We start from the raw sequence: 14,986 nt of genomic DNA on the forward strand, positions 1-14,986 counted from the left end.
TCACAAAGGCTGTACAGTGATCACCTCTAATACTCATAACCCACATACAGACTGGCCGGGCAAACATCCAAGTTCCCTCCCAGAGACCTTTCCACAGAGGCTCGGAAAGTTCATCTACTCGAAGTTGGAAAGCATTATCAAATCTCCCTTCTTTAGGAAAAATAAACAAAGAATACATACGCAACAGTCAGACCCCCAACCACCCCTCTCAGCCAAAACAGGAAGCTGATCCAAGAAGCTGTGCTGTAAAGTTTGATGGACCAGTCTATATTAATTTCTCAAGCTATACACAATATCCTTAAAGCTAATTTTAATAGTTAGGAATCAGCCTACCAAGGCCTCTGACTTTGAGTGTCATCTCATCTAAAAGCACTCAACGACTCAGCAGCTCCCTCTGCAAGTAATGGGCTTACAAGAGAGTCAGCCCAGGCAGGCACCAGAGACTCACCAAAGGCCACTTCTTCCAGGTATTGTTCCAGGGCAGGGACCTGGTGTCCCTATTAATGGCAAGGTTTCTGGGTTGTTTATGTATTTATAGAGCTGTTATGAATCATTCTTGCTTTTGGCTCCTCACACAGGACAAGATTGCCTTGGGAGACCCTTCCCGAGGCGAGGTGCCCCTGCTAGCTAACCTCCTGCTGTCAACTGGGGAAGCAAATGGTGCAATTCATGGAGAGGTGCACTTAGATTAGAAATTTAGAATTAAAAATCATTTTAAAAATATTAGATTAGGTATTTGATTAATACATTGACAGTTTAGTTTTCAGCACAAAGATATTTGCAAGTGAAACATTTTAACAATGTTTTGTTTAATAATGTTTTTCTTCTTCACACCAAAAATAAATAAACAACTAAATAAATCCTCATTCTAGTGTCTTTTCTTTGATGTTACACTATGTTATGAACTTTTGAACTGGCCTCCTTTTCTTGCACAAACATTTATCACTGTGACCGATTTAGTGCCTGGCATGCCTGAAAACAAAGCTCTGCCTACAGTTTGATTTCTATCCAAGACATTTCACTACACTTGTTCTTGAAATTGTAATCTGCTCAGGTGTTAAATCCTTGGCCACTTTAACTTCAGATAAAGACTAGAACAGGAAAGGATCAAATAAACAAGAGACAGGATGACGCAAAGTGAATTGTAGATGGCCCGAGGCCACAGAGGAGCTAGAAACTGGTCAACATCACTGCTGAGGAAAGTAATATTCAGGTAGACATAAAGTAAAGAGCCCAGCTTGTGCCATTGAATTTCAATGTATATCTCTCTCACTGGCATTAAATAGCATTATCATATGTTCTTTGATATATCTTTAACAGGATCTAGAAACAGTCACATTTTCTGAGGTAACAGCTTGCTTCAAAACCTCTTTGTGTGAGGTATATATTACTCACATGTGACACAATAGGTACCTACAGTACAATATTTTAACAGAGTAGAGTGCCCAGACATACCAAACATATTTTGGGGGAAATACCGAAAGGGGAGAATACCCTGAAAATCAAGTTGTGGTGTTTACCAGTACCTTGAGCCACTTTATTTACTGCACAGCCTGTTTTTCCTTACTGAAAACAAATGGAGCATTTCCTGGTGCAGTGGAATGACAAATCGATTCTTAGTTGACTAACAAGATCCAGTGTTTAGATTAAACCTCAAAGCAGAAACCTCTGGTTAGAACTTTGATTGACAGATATTAAAAACACCTCTTTAGCTTTTCATTACTTCTTTAATCTCTTTCTTTTGTGTGAAATTGGAATTTCTAAGACACTGAAACTGGCTGATCCAGACCTGACTGAAATGGATGACTTCAAGATTAAACAGCTTCTAAGTCTTACATCAGTCTATTGTTGTTCATCAGATCTTACGATCCTGTCACTGAAAAGATGTTGCAAGCTATGAGTTTACCCAGAAATAAGAAAAGATAAGATAAACCTTTATTAGTCCCACACGTGGGAAATTTTTGGTCACGGCAGAAAGTACACGAACAGTGAAAAATTAAGAGAAAGAAGAGAAAAACAATAGAATAGAATGAGATAAACATGTGCCATTGCACATCAAGGAGAAAGGGAGGCAGTTACAAATGTGTATGGGATGTGTGTGTGTGTGTCTGTCTGCACATCTGTGGGCCTCTGCAGACACCATGTTGTAGAGTCTGACAGCAGTGGGGAGGAAAGGCCTGCGAAATCTCTCCGTCCCACATCGTGGGTGCTGCAGCCTGCCACTGAAAGAGCTGCTCAGTGCTGTCACAGTCTCCTGGACGGGGTGGGAGATGTTCTCCAGCAGGGATGACAGCTTAGTCACCATTCTCCTGTCACTCCCCACCTCCACTGGGTCCAGAGGGCATCCTAGAACAGAGCTGGCCCATCGGATCAGCCTGTTCAATCTCATTCTGTCCCCTGCAGAGATGCTGCCGCCCCAGCAGACCACACTGTAAAAAATGTCAGAGGCCACCACAGAGTCATAGAAGGTCTTTAGGAGTGGGCCGTTCACTCCAAACGACCTAAGCCTCCACAGCAGGTACAGCCTGCTCTGTCCTTTCCTGTCCCCAACCCCCGGGCTATGGACTAGTACCAGTAGTGAGTCGTTTGCTTTGTTTACTTTGTTGATACAGCACCGCAGCCCTGATTACAAGCAAGTCTATGTTAGTATGAAGTAATTTTTAAAGCATTTCTGTTTTAGATTTACTGCACATGTTGTTTACCATCATTCACGTGTATGCATACCAGAGCTTACATATCTTTAGAGTTAAATAAGCTTTGGTATGTATAACCAGTATGTGATGTAAAGGATTATTGAAACAACAATTAAACAATTAGTGCAACAATTTATCGAAACATGCAAACATACATGGTAAAATTAAGTTGGCAAAGGAAAAGTGGAAGTTTGTTCAACTCTAATAAGCTTGAAAGTCAATATTTGAAACACCTTGATTTTTCAATAAAGCCTCAACTTTCTTAAGCAAGCTTTCTTATGCTCTCATTATTTCTTCAGCTGCTCTAAAGGAATCATTATCCAGGTTTCCTGAAGGACGTTCAGAGGTCTTCTTAGGGTCTTAGCTGTCTTTTTTTCCGTTCTCTATCAAGATGATCCCACATTGGTTCAATAACTTTCACATCCAGGCTCTGGGGAGGCCAATCCATGACTGATAGTGTTCCATTGTGTGTTTTTCTATCCAGGTATGGTTTTACTGCATTTACAGTTTAAATGATTTTTATTTTATTTTTAGGTTTGAATGATTAATACATCAGTGTTAAGAGTTTATTTTCATTTTTATTGCAGATTTTAGTTCATGGACTAAACACACACATGCAAACCTGAAAATAGTAGAAAAAAAAATCACCCGAGTTGTCTTACAGAAAATATGATATTAGTAGTTCATCCGCTTTTTAACCAACTGTTTTCATAATTCAAAGAGATGTTCCAGCATAGATTGACTTACGGTAAAAATCTCATTATAGGATGCCACAGGCAGGATGTTATCAGTAAGGTGATTCAGATCTTTGGCTTGGTTGAAATGAGCAAAGTGAACAACTATTATCACAACATAAGTCATGCTTCCTAGCGGGAAATACAAAAGCTCCAAAAATGAGCCCCTCCTTCTCTGTGCTTTTCACAGCTTATACAGTAAACCCATTCAGTGAGCCAGATTAGACTTTGCTAGGGCACTGCTGGTCTGCAGGTCTTATGGTTTGACATTCACGACCTAAAAAAAAAAATTAATGTTTTTAAGATGACAATGAGAGAAATGTTTTTAAAAACTTTAATATCCATTCTGATCCTGGAATGTTTTTACCAATACAAGTACAAATTTTAAGTGAGCACTGAGTGAAACACATGGAAACATTTAAAAATACCCAGTGACTTCATAATATGTTTGTATGTATGTAAGCACCATCCTACCAAAAAACAATGTTTTCAATGGGGTCTGTTTACAAATGTGCAAGACAAATGATACAGACTTCACTACATTATAAAGTGTGTAAGTTTAATACAATGAACTGTTTACATGAGCATTTCTTTATTTTGAAGTTGTTTAAATAATGTATTGCCCCAAATAAAAAAGAAATAAATCATGAATTCAGTCATTCATTTTCCCAAATCTTTTCAAATATATTCCTGAGGACAACAGCATTTAAAACCTGAAAGCATTTAAAATTTCTACCCCTAAACACATTTTCCCCCTTTTTCAACTCCATTCCACAATAAGCGGAGCAAAAACTCCTTTTGGCACAGGTTAGGCACTACATCGCTCATCACAGATCCATGTGTTGAGAAGATTTAACACTTGTGGGTACAATGGACACGGATGGGGAATACCATCCTGATTAAAAAAAAAATAATAATAAAATATATTTATTTAATTTAAAAAGCATAAAAAAGCTAAAACAAAATGAAACCAACTGCTGAACTTCCCCCTCTAAGGTACTGAGACATGCAGTTATATGAATTATGGTAAAAACCTTTTAGAAAAAGCGAGATTGTGGACATGTGGCGTGTGTATGTTCAGAATGTCAGTAATAGCTGCCTTTGTAATTAAAAACACTCAATAACACATTATCTGCAGAAACAAACTTTGTTTAAGTTGAAACAAATTAATTAATTCATTAAATTGTTTAGAAATTTGTCTGTACCATCCATCCATTCTCTGCCGCCTATCAGAGTTCAGATTGCAGGGGTAGCATTCTAAGCAGAAAACCCAGGCTTCCCTCATCCCACCACCTCTTCCAGCTCATCTGGGAGACACGAAGTTGTTCCCAAACCAGCCAAGAGATGTAATCTCCCCAGAGTCCTGGGTTTGCCCCGGGCAACTGGTTCCTTGCTATATGAAGAGGTGGTGGCTCTACTCCACCTATCTTTAAGGGCAGGAATGCAGAGCGACCCGTAGAGCGACCTATCACTTCACACTCGACCCCTCAAGTGTGAAGTGATGGGAATGAGAATCAGCCCCTCTAAGTCAGAGGCCATGCTTTTAAATGGTACAGAGCCCACTTCAGGTCTGGGACAAGTTAATACCCTAACTGGGGGAGTTTAGGGTCTTTGGTGTCTTGGTCATGAGCTCTTGTGGTGGTTATATGTCCTAATTGCATAAGGAAAGCATAGCAACAGTTTAAAAAAATGAATAAAAGAGATTTGGTATGAGACTGATAGTTTACTACTGTGTAGTGTATAAGCAGAGAACATAAATGTATTCAGTAAAATGATTTGGCATTTGTGCTTAAGGCACAGTCTTAACCTGAGTTCAAGTTAAGACTATGATATTTACAAATTTACAACACAGCTTTGGACATTCTTTTGTCTATCTAGTGTTATAATCATACAGCATTTATTTCAGTCTTTAGTAAAAATATTGAAGAAGAACTCTAAAGATAACAAGCAGAATCCATTACAGTTTTTTGACTGCATAATGGTGCATAGATTAACTTATTTGAGTTTAAAGAAGTGAAGCCTTCAACATTACATTGAGAGCAGTGGTAAAATGGTCCTTGTTTTTAATAGGGCGGACTCTATGCTATGCACTTGACCCAAAACCTCACTGAACTAATCATTACACAGCAAACAATCACATCTTCCTAACCACTATGGATATGAAATTAACATGACATTTACCCACTTCGTGGACATTAAAGAACCTGAGGATACCAGCTTTCTGCTACAAACTAAAACTTGCTAGGAAGGCTGAGACAAGAAGCCTTTGGCAAGAGGGTTGACATGTTTCTGATCTGTTTGTCTTTTCTTTTGTCTCTTTTTCTGACAATTGACAGTAGAAACTTTAAAATACAGATAGCTGAAAATGATCTAAGTCATTTTAAAACACATTTTTCTCTTTAACAATTCATTGCACAGGGTCTGTAATGAAGGCAGGTCCCTCAACACTCCTACAGCAATCAAAGTTCTAGTAATCACTCATTTCAGTTTCCTACTGAAGATTTCTATAAACTGCCTAATGAATCTTAAAAGGGGCTTAATTTAGTTTTTCAAATCATATTAGATCAGTCAAAATGACAAGATGTCTTTCCACTGGGAGTCGTATAATACCAAAAGCCAACTTTTGCCCATCCTTGCTTGCCCGTGTTCATAGGGTTCAGTCCCTTCAAACATCTACTGCAAATGCTGGAAATGGTGTGACGTATAGACGATTCTATAAACCCACAAAACCTGGCAGCAAATTTTCTGGGCTGGTAGAATAACATGGATATTTCACAACGCCTGTCAACGAAGATCAGATCAAATGTGACACCATTATTCTGAAGAAGTGGAAGAATGTGAAGAAGAGGAAGAAGTTTCACTATCAACACATGAACGCCGTGTGCCACTGTAATGTTTTTGTTTCTCATGTAGTGCTTTTCGGCCCCAAGTCCACATGCAAAATGTCATATGTGCATGAAATATGAAGCGTCCTGCCAGGCCTGAATCATCCCTGAATGCTTTGACTGCTTAATCAGTACCTGAAACAGTCTAGTCTAGTCAGTCTAGTTAGTCAGTCGGTCAGTCTGTGTCACCATTACAGTACAGTCAGGTGGATCGGCAGTCAGTTGAAATACAGTTCTTTTGTCAGCATAGAGACCACACAGGGAATCTGCTTCTTCTCACTGAAGCGGTGGTCTTCAGACCAGGACTCAAAGCTGGTGGCCACCATGTAATTGACCCGTGTCAGGATCTGCATTATCTCCAGCTGTTTTCCAAACTCGTTCAGGACGTTGCAGAGTGCCTGTACAAACCAGGAGCCACGCCCAGGATTCCTCCATGAGTAATATCCTGGAAAATAAGCATCATTAGTGAGCAATGAAACTAGAAATCAGTCAAACTAAACTCTTCAGGAAATGCTTCTCCACTTATATATATACCAATTGTATTTTACTGTAAGGAAAAATATATTGTTTAAACTGGGATTTCAGGTTTACCTGGTACAGTGGAGTAGGCAAAGAGGAAATCAGCCTCTACGGGGATCTTATGTCTTGGATTTGCATCTGTCTCCAGGGCATCATTTGGTGGACCTGAATCTGTCTGTATACCATCATCAAATTCTGAACCCCTACAAGCCTGGTGAAGTAAATGAAATGACATTTCATTGTGATCCTGAGTAGTTTTCTCATCGATGACCTGGTGAAGCAATTCAAAATTAACTGTTTTTAAAAGCTGAGATAAGCCAAATTCACCTATTTCCACAGCAAAGAACTGTTCAAACTGCCCATTTGGGTGAAAAGTAGCAAATAGAAGTTCACACAAATCTGTAACTTAACACTGCTATTGTTACAATAAAAGACTTTAGTCACACAATCAAGTATGAACCATGCACACCTGGATGAAGAAGAGTTTTGGCTTTCCCACTAAGCTTTTGCACTTGTCCCCCCTGAACAGCGAGGTCATCGTTTTGATGGGCATGGCTCCGTCTGTGCCGTAGATCATTCCTTCCTCGCCGTGGCTCAGCAGGATGCAGGCGAAACACGAGCTGTCACTGTGGTCTTCTTCCGAGGCTGAACCACACACACAAACAAACAAACACTGAACTCCTAGCTCGACTCAGGCCTTGTTAAACCTGTCTAGATCAATGAATAAAGTCAGTCCCTAATAGTTACGTCTGAAGTTTATTTAGCGTGAATTTGAGATTTCAGCTAAGTTATATATTTAACTGATAAAGAATGATTTATAATGCAGCCCATCAAAATATTTAATATGCCAGTGAGCCCTTTGTTATAAGAAGAAATTTATCAGCATCACTGACATGACAGGTTCATATAGTCTTATGATCATAAAACCTGGTTATTGGACTTCCAGTTACTTTGATTAGAGACACATCTGGCTAAATTTAGTAGTAGGATGTGTTACTTTTATACCAGTGGTGGTTGTTAAGAAACAAGAATTATTAATTTAAACTTGCACATCTTGGTCATTTTACAACAGGGATGTCTAACATAAGGCAGAATCAGGCCAAGGAAGACTTTAATCCAGGCCACTGGATGGTAGGACTGTGCGATATGACCAAAAATCTCATATCCCAATATAAGACATTTATCGTCCTGACAACGATATATATCAGAAAAATGTTACATTTTCTGTAAATTATGTGAATCTCAGGCAACTCAGCTTACGTGAAGTGTTTTCAGCTGGGTGTCGTGTAACTGGAGTCGAGTGTTTTGACCAATGCATGAAACTATACATTTTTAGGCATTTTCTTTATGAGTATTTATTACACGGCGTGCTGCTGAGAAAAGCCTGTTTTAACGTTTAAGTCCAAGGTTTATTTTGAGCACCTGACATAAACGTTCTCCGTACTCTTTCACATGATTCTAGCATAGGAGGTAGAAGAGCCTTGTTTGAGTGTGAGGTGGGGACTGGTTTCCTGTATAATTTGCATAGTACAGTTTTCTGGTCCGTGTCAGACTTTTCATAACCAAACCATGTCCATGCAACAGAGGTGGCCCCTCGTTTAAAAATAAGTTCCTCACTTTGTTTTGACAGGTCCTTTAGTTTGTCATCATTTCAGTTTATTTTGAAAAATCTCAACAGGATCTTCAGCTTTATTGTGAAAGGTTTATGTGGAAAATAAACAAAGGATGGTGGCGCCACACGTTGCTAATGACAACGCGTAAAAATAGTGGCTTGTCCATCCGTAGTGTGGTTATTTTAAATATAAGAGAAAGTGAGAACTTTAGGAAATTAATAAAACCACTACAGTGACCATCAAAACGATGAAAAAATATTGCCGTAAACGGTTTATTTTGCGACACCACAAAACAAACGATAGCGTAAAATGAAACAATAGACATTTTCATATCGTCATCCGATATCATTATATTGAACAGCTCTACTGGATGGCTTTGAAAAATGTGAAGGAGAGCACAAGTTTTGTACTTTTTACAGGTTTTCCTACTGATAGAGATCTCCCTATCACCATTCATATTTCACTTAAGTAAGTAAATAATAGATTTCTGTAATTTTACACATTTGCTTCTTACAATTTAAGACTCATACTGACACATTTCTTTCATCTACTAAAGCAGCATTTCTTTGTCATGTTGAAAAACATACACGCAATGTTGAACTTGTGCTCATTTTTCTAATATAAAAATATCTAAGTGACTAAATGTGTAGTTAAATATCTGTACAATGACAGAGAAGGAAGTTTCATTTCGCGGGCCCACAAAAGATCAAAGAGGGTGTATATGACCAAAGGCCTCCCTGTTTTACACATTAGAAGGCACCAGATTACTAGTATATAACTATATGTAACTAAATAATACCCTTTGTGCTGCTAACCCTTCCGTCAACTACAGTGGCTTACAAAAGAAAATATGTGCCTACATTTGGATCTAAATATTAAATATGAAACACCATCACAACAAAAAGAAAAATGTAAAAAAAAAAAGAAAAGTCTCGTTATCTATATGACATGACTTACCCTCTCGGAGAAGACGCTCCATCTTCTCACATGTCTGATCGTTGTAAAGAATGACATCAAAGCCCAGGTTCTTGAAGCACTTGTAAAGCTCGCCTGCGTCTCGATCCGTGCCGTTGCGTACATTCATCCCTGTCAAAAAAGAACGCTTACATTACAAACTCAATATGCAATAACACTGAGCCAAACTGAATTTATACGTTTGAGTAAGGTTTGCTATACCCGTCTTTTCATCAAAGTTTTTGTTATTGATGATGATGCACTTTCCCACTCGCCGGTGGCTCATCTTATACTGGAATGTTGGTGAAACAATTCTGTAATGGCTTTCAGAAGAGTAGTCCTGCTCCCGCGTCTGGCCATCCTTATTCTTCCTGCTTTTATACAATGACAATAAAAAAACAGTTATATTATATTGCACGGCTAAAACAGTTTGTCAAATTTCTCTCAGTTAAAATTTCCTGCAGCTGAGATGTCTATTTAAATACAAAAAAATACTACAAATGAATGATCCTTAAGTAAAATTTTCAAAACAAGTAACACACATTAAACTGAAAACAACACGAACTACTTACTTAGAAACCAAAGGGTACATACATTTCCAAATAAGGCATTAAAGTCACGGCCAAAGTTGGTTGCAGAAATCCAAAGGAAGATTTAAGGAGAAACTAGAACATTTTTGTTTAACGCAGATAATTGGAAAAAAAAAATCATAAAAACAGCAATCTATACTGAGCAAGAAGAAATCCTCCACGAGTGGTAATTCTCACACACCTGTCATATTTCCATTCTTTACAATATCCATCCAGATAGCTTAGCCAACAGTGACCCATTAGGGACTCACAAAATCAAGGCTTTTTCCAGAAGAGCCTAGTCAACAGCTTACTCAAGCATGGGAACAATGCACAGCAATGTGTACCAACAGTGTTGCGTGCTCACTCACAGGCTGCCCAGCCATATTAGAAAAAAACAAACAAAAAAAACATGTGATCCAGAACTTTTTCTAGCCCCCTCCCACTTCCAAATTGTGCCAACTGTACCAAACAACTGCACGAGGCTGTGCAAAGAGCTGAGACCCTGGGCACTACAGGTACAGCAGGAAGACAGTCGAGCGGAATAGGAGGCCGTTGCGTCTGTCTTACCTGGGTTCGTCATTAAGCGCTACGCCACTCTGCATCTGAAATGCGTTGCTTTCGTCTTGTGTCTTTTGTTCCCTCACAAAAAAACAAGTTTCTCCAAACCTGGAAGCGTAATTTTTGGTTGTGTGCTAGGATACTGACATGCTCTCTGTTCTGGATGGAGACCTGACTGGGGCGGCGCACTGTGAGGCCCCTGAGTCAGCAACCTCACCATCACACCAGTGCTTTCTAAAGGCCTATTCACACATGGCCCCTGTGCCTCGCTCTCCCTGCTGAGGTCAGACAGGGCAACAAGTAGCTCCTCTGCTGACAGGTACAGAATCTACCTGTATGGATTTTCATACTTGTTATCTACACTTGTGACAAAAGGCAACTAAATAAATAAGTAAATAAAGAAAATATTTCTTTCCAAGAAGATATTCCTTTGATGAACACCAAAGCACACTACAAATGATTAATAAATGAATGTGAATTTCATTAATAATTCCTTAATATAGTATTTTTTACATCTTCTATTGCTTGCTATCTTGATATTTTTGGGCAAGAATCTAAATTCCAGACGGAGCGCAGAGCCTTTTTGCTTGATTACCAGTGTCTGAGGGAAAACACAGCTGCCGTACTTTATACTTCTCCATTAAAAAGGTCCAGAGTGCCACCTTGTGAGTAAGACTGGAATAAACAGCTCTTTGTGTCAGTGATCAGTTTACAAAACAAATTTGCATATTGTTAAAAGGCCCACACTCCATAATATAATGAATGCACATTTTGAATGATTTTGGCCTCAGCTATGGTCTAATTTTGAGAAGCCACTTGAGGACTGACCCCTGTCCCTGAATTAGACTTAAGATTGATTTCATGTTCTGTGACCCATTGCCTTAATTGGGCTATTCAAAACCAGGTCGCTGTGTAAAATCAAGGGTATTTTTACAGTCTACTTTTTTAGGTTTTGATTAGCTGTGAAACCACAGTCACCTTCAGATACTGAATCCAGGATCTTACTGAGAGTGCTCGGCTGTGTGTGGTCCAAAAATAACTGTGTGGTTGTGGACACAAATCCTATGTGGAAGTGGTTTAATCACCACAATAGTTTTACTTCAGAAAATGAGCAAATACATGTCTGAGTAATTTAAATCAATACACTTTGGGTTTAATTTCTTTTCTAAATTAGAGAATAATAAAGCAAATTTCAACAGAAGACTACCATTGAAATAAAAAGACGAGCCACAAATTACTTGCAAACCAATTCTAATAGTATCTACAGGAATACTGAAGCAGTCAGAAACAGAGTTTTGTTATAACTTTTGTTATTCTATTCTGTAAAAACCTTCTTTTTAATTTTATGCAAAGTGCGAGCTTGCTTGCTATGTTTATGTGTTATGACGTGTGTACTGTAAGATCTGTGGGGCATATACAGATGTGGAAGAACCATGAAAAAAAAGAAAAGAAAGTTTGCACATCCAACACAAACAAATCATAACAGGTGACAATATCACCAGAAAAATATAAGCAAATTAAAACAGACATAGATTATGCTACAGATGATAGGATGGTTTAAAAACTACACACTCACCAGCCACCTCATTAGGTACATCTGCTCAATTGCTTGTTATTGCAAACATCTAATCAACCGATCACATGGCAGGAACTCAGTGCATTTATGAATGTAGACATGGTCAAGATGATCTGCTAAAGTTCAAAACTGAGCATCAGAACGGGGAAGAAAGGTGACTTAAGTGACTAAATGTGGCATGGTTACTGGTAGCAGATGGGACGGTCCGAGTATTTCAACTACTGATCTACTGAGATGTTGTCACACGACAGTCTCTGGGGTTTAGAGAGGAAGGTCCAAAAAAAGAGAAACTATCCAGCGAGGTTAGATGAGGTCAGCCAGACTCCGTCAAGCTGATAACATTCGTAACAATCAATTTAGGTAGAAGAGCATCTCTCACCTTCACACTGGCTCACCAGCTTAACATTTCTTCAACACTACAGCCTATCTGAGGGATGTTAACCATCCCTTTATGCTTGCAGTATAACCTCCTGACGGCTTCTTGCAGCACAATTACGTGCTGTGTCACAAATCCAGATAATTTCAAACTGGTTTCTTGAACTTGAGATGATCCCCAAGATCTCAGTCCACCTTTGGGATGCGGCAGAGTGAGAGTCCCACTATGGATGTGCAGCCAACAAATCTCCTACACAGCTGTGTGATGCTGTCATGTCAATATGGACCAAAATCTCTGAGGGAGGTTTCAAGCACCTTTCCATAATTAAAGCACTTCTGAAGGGAAAAAAAGGTCCAATCCAGTACTAGTATGGTGTACCTAACAAAGTGTCCAGTACATGTACCTTATCTTGATACAACCACAGTAAATGAACACACACCTTGTAAATGAGTGAGGGAATAATAATGAAAGCAAAACCCACAGCTTAATACCTATATTATTACAGTACGTAGATTATTTGCGTTATACTGAGTTTATTTTTAGGGCCCAAACTTATGACCTTTTTTTCCCTCGAAGGTTAACTGGTTTTCATGTTTAGAAGCAATAAAAAGGAAGTCACCTCCCAAATAGCAGAAATCTCCCTTTGCGGTCAGGCTTGGCGTCTGTTTCGTCTGTCACCGGCCCATCTCCCCCACCCTCTCCAAGTTCAGAGGGTTCACCGGCGTATCCAGCCATCTTCTTCTAGCACACAAATCGAACATAACGTTATGGTTTACTTAACCTACTGCTTTCCTTACATTAGGTGTAAACTAACCACACGTTGGCGTTATTTTGAGACAAGTTTGCCTCACTTCCTTAATCTTCTTCAGTCCCACCTCAACGGTTTGAAAACGGACAGCTAGCAAAATTTAGACTGCTTTTATTAACACTTTGTCACATTGAGGCATTCAACTTGACTTGTTAGCTTCATGTCTGGTTAGCATGTAGCAGAAAAGCGACTTAGCTAAAAATACATAAATAAACTTTTCATTTTCTTTAAGTATACCTAAAGAGATTAATACACAGGAGTGAAGTTAAGCTGAATCGTACTGTGTTACGCGAACTTTGCTGTAGCACTATAGTTACCTGACTTATTTTCGTTCTCCAAAGTGTCTCCTTCTGAGTTTCTGTCCCTTCTTCCTTGTGAAAGAAAGAGAAAGTACGGTTTGACTTCTCGCGACTGCGTAACTGCGTCACAGCACTGCGTCCCTCCTACCTGCACACTTGGCACACTTGTTTTCTGAAAGGAGAAAAACGACTAGTTGTTTGCAAATAATAATAATAACAACAACAACAATAAAGGATGCAGTAAAAGCAAGATTGATTTATGAAGGTTTATCTTTTTTCTCTTCCAAATGGGAAAGGTTTTAGTTGCTCTGGAGCAGAAATATTCGTGACAGCATTTACCTGTAGCATATTGATCAAATTTATATCCACAAACGTAAATTAAGGCTTTTTTTCTGTGCTGGCCGGTGAAGACATAATAATACAGCATAAAGCGAATAATCTATGCCAGGTATGTATATTAATTTGTTTAATGTTGCCCTAAATTACAAATGGAAGGAAGCTCAGAGCCTTCGATATCAGTCTATGTTTATTACTCTGGTGGCAAGTGTGGTTTTCTATGTGAGCTGGGGCAGCAGAGTGCAAGCAGCTGATGCCAGCAGAATGAACAAACTAAAAGGCTGGTTCAGTTCTGGGAGTGGAGCGTCAGACTCCAGTAGAGGTGTGAGAGCAGGATGCTGAAGAAACTCCTCAGCATCATGGGCAATCTATCCCACCCGACACATGCCTCTCTGATTGGTCACTGCAGCACACACAGCAACAGCCTCATTGGCCCAAAGGATCTCTGAGCACTCCAAGAGATCCATTCTATCTGTGGCTATTACACAAGTCATTTAATTGTTATTTTCTGTATCTTGGTTGCTAGTAATTCAAGCTTATTTAGTTATTTTTAAAATTATTTTATCTAACAGAGTATTTCTGTTTCTGCTCCTGTTTCTATTCTTATTGTAATGAAATTGTAAAAGGCACAAGAAGTCCTACTGTATCTTAGACTAAAACAGTTGATCCATTAGAAAATCAAAGAACATTTTAAGACATCACAGATAAAATGTCACATTATAGACTGAAGTTAATAACCTCAAACATCGAACGTCTCTGATCACGCAAAGAAAAGTAATATGTTATAACTGACTAATTCCCTAATATGAAACTATTTCCTTCAAGTATAAGAATACTCTATAAACAATTAATTTCAAAGTATTAAATATTTACTCCTATTGCATATTTAATCTATCAAAAATCACAAAAAAAATCCTATGAGGTCAAGGTATGTGACCTATTATCACAGTTAGATTAAAAACCTCAACCTCATGACAGTCTTCCTACAGTGAATACAGCCCTGACCCTTTTGAGCTTCAGAGGGTCTTGATTGCCTCATTTTATGTCAAAAAAGCTGTTTGCT

General features: G+C 38.8%; 1 protein-coding gene across 8 annotated transcripts; it reads right to left on the reverse strand.

Annotated features, from left to right (window-relative positions):
- Positions 1–3,747: 3,747 nt before the first annotated feature.
- casp7 (caspase 7, apoptosis-related cysteine peptidase) lies at positions 3,748–13,702 on the reverse strand. Of its 8 annotated transcripts, none has more exons than XM_085284625.1 (7): positions 13,606–13,702; positions 13,100–13,221; positions 9,621–9,769; positions 9,402–9,530; positions 7,301–7,476; positions 6,904–7,042; positions 3,748–6,757 (listed from the first exon to the last, which is right to left on the reverse strand). In XM_085284625.1, the coding sequence occupies exons 2-7, from the start codon at positions 13,213–13,215 to the stop codon at positions 6,531–6,533; spliced, it is 936 nt and encodes a 311-aa protein (XP_085140751.1). In that variant the 5' UTR covers positions 13,216–13,221; positions 13,606–13,702; the 3' UTR covers positions 3,748–6,530. The 8 variants fall into 8 exon arrangements, with proteins under 8 accessions (XP_085140751.1, XP_085140749.1, XP_085140750.1 ...); XM_085284623.1 differs by having other exon boundaries at positions 6,904–7,102; XM_085284624.1 differs by having other exon boundaries at positions 9,621–9,772.
- Positions 13,703–14,986: the final 1,284 nt, after the last annotated feature.

The sequence above is a fragment of the Mchenga conophoros genome, linkage group LG8 (genome assembly GCF_057382185.1).
Source record: "Mchenga conophoros isolate Kocher_MC1m ecotype Shallow Benthic linkage group LG8, M_conophoros_male_GT1.1, whole genome shotgun sequence".
Lineage (NCBI taxonomy): Eukaryota > Metazoa > Chordata > Actinopteri > Cichliformes > Cichlidae > Mchenga > Mchenga conophoros.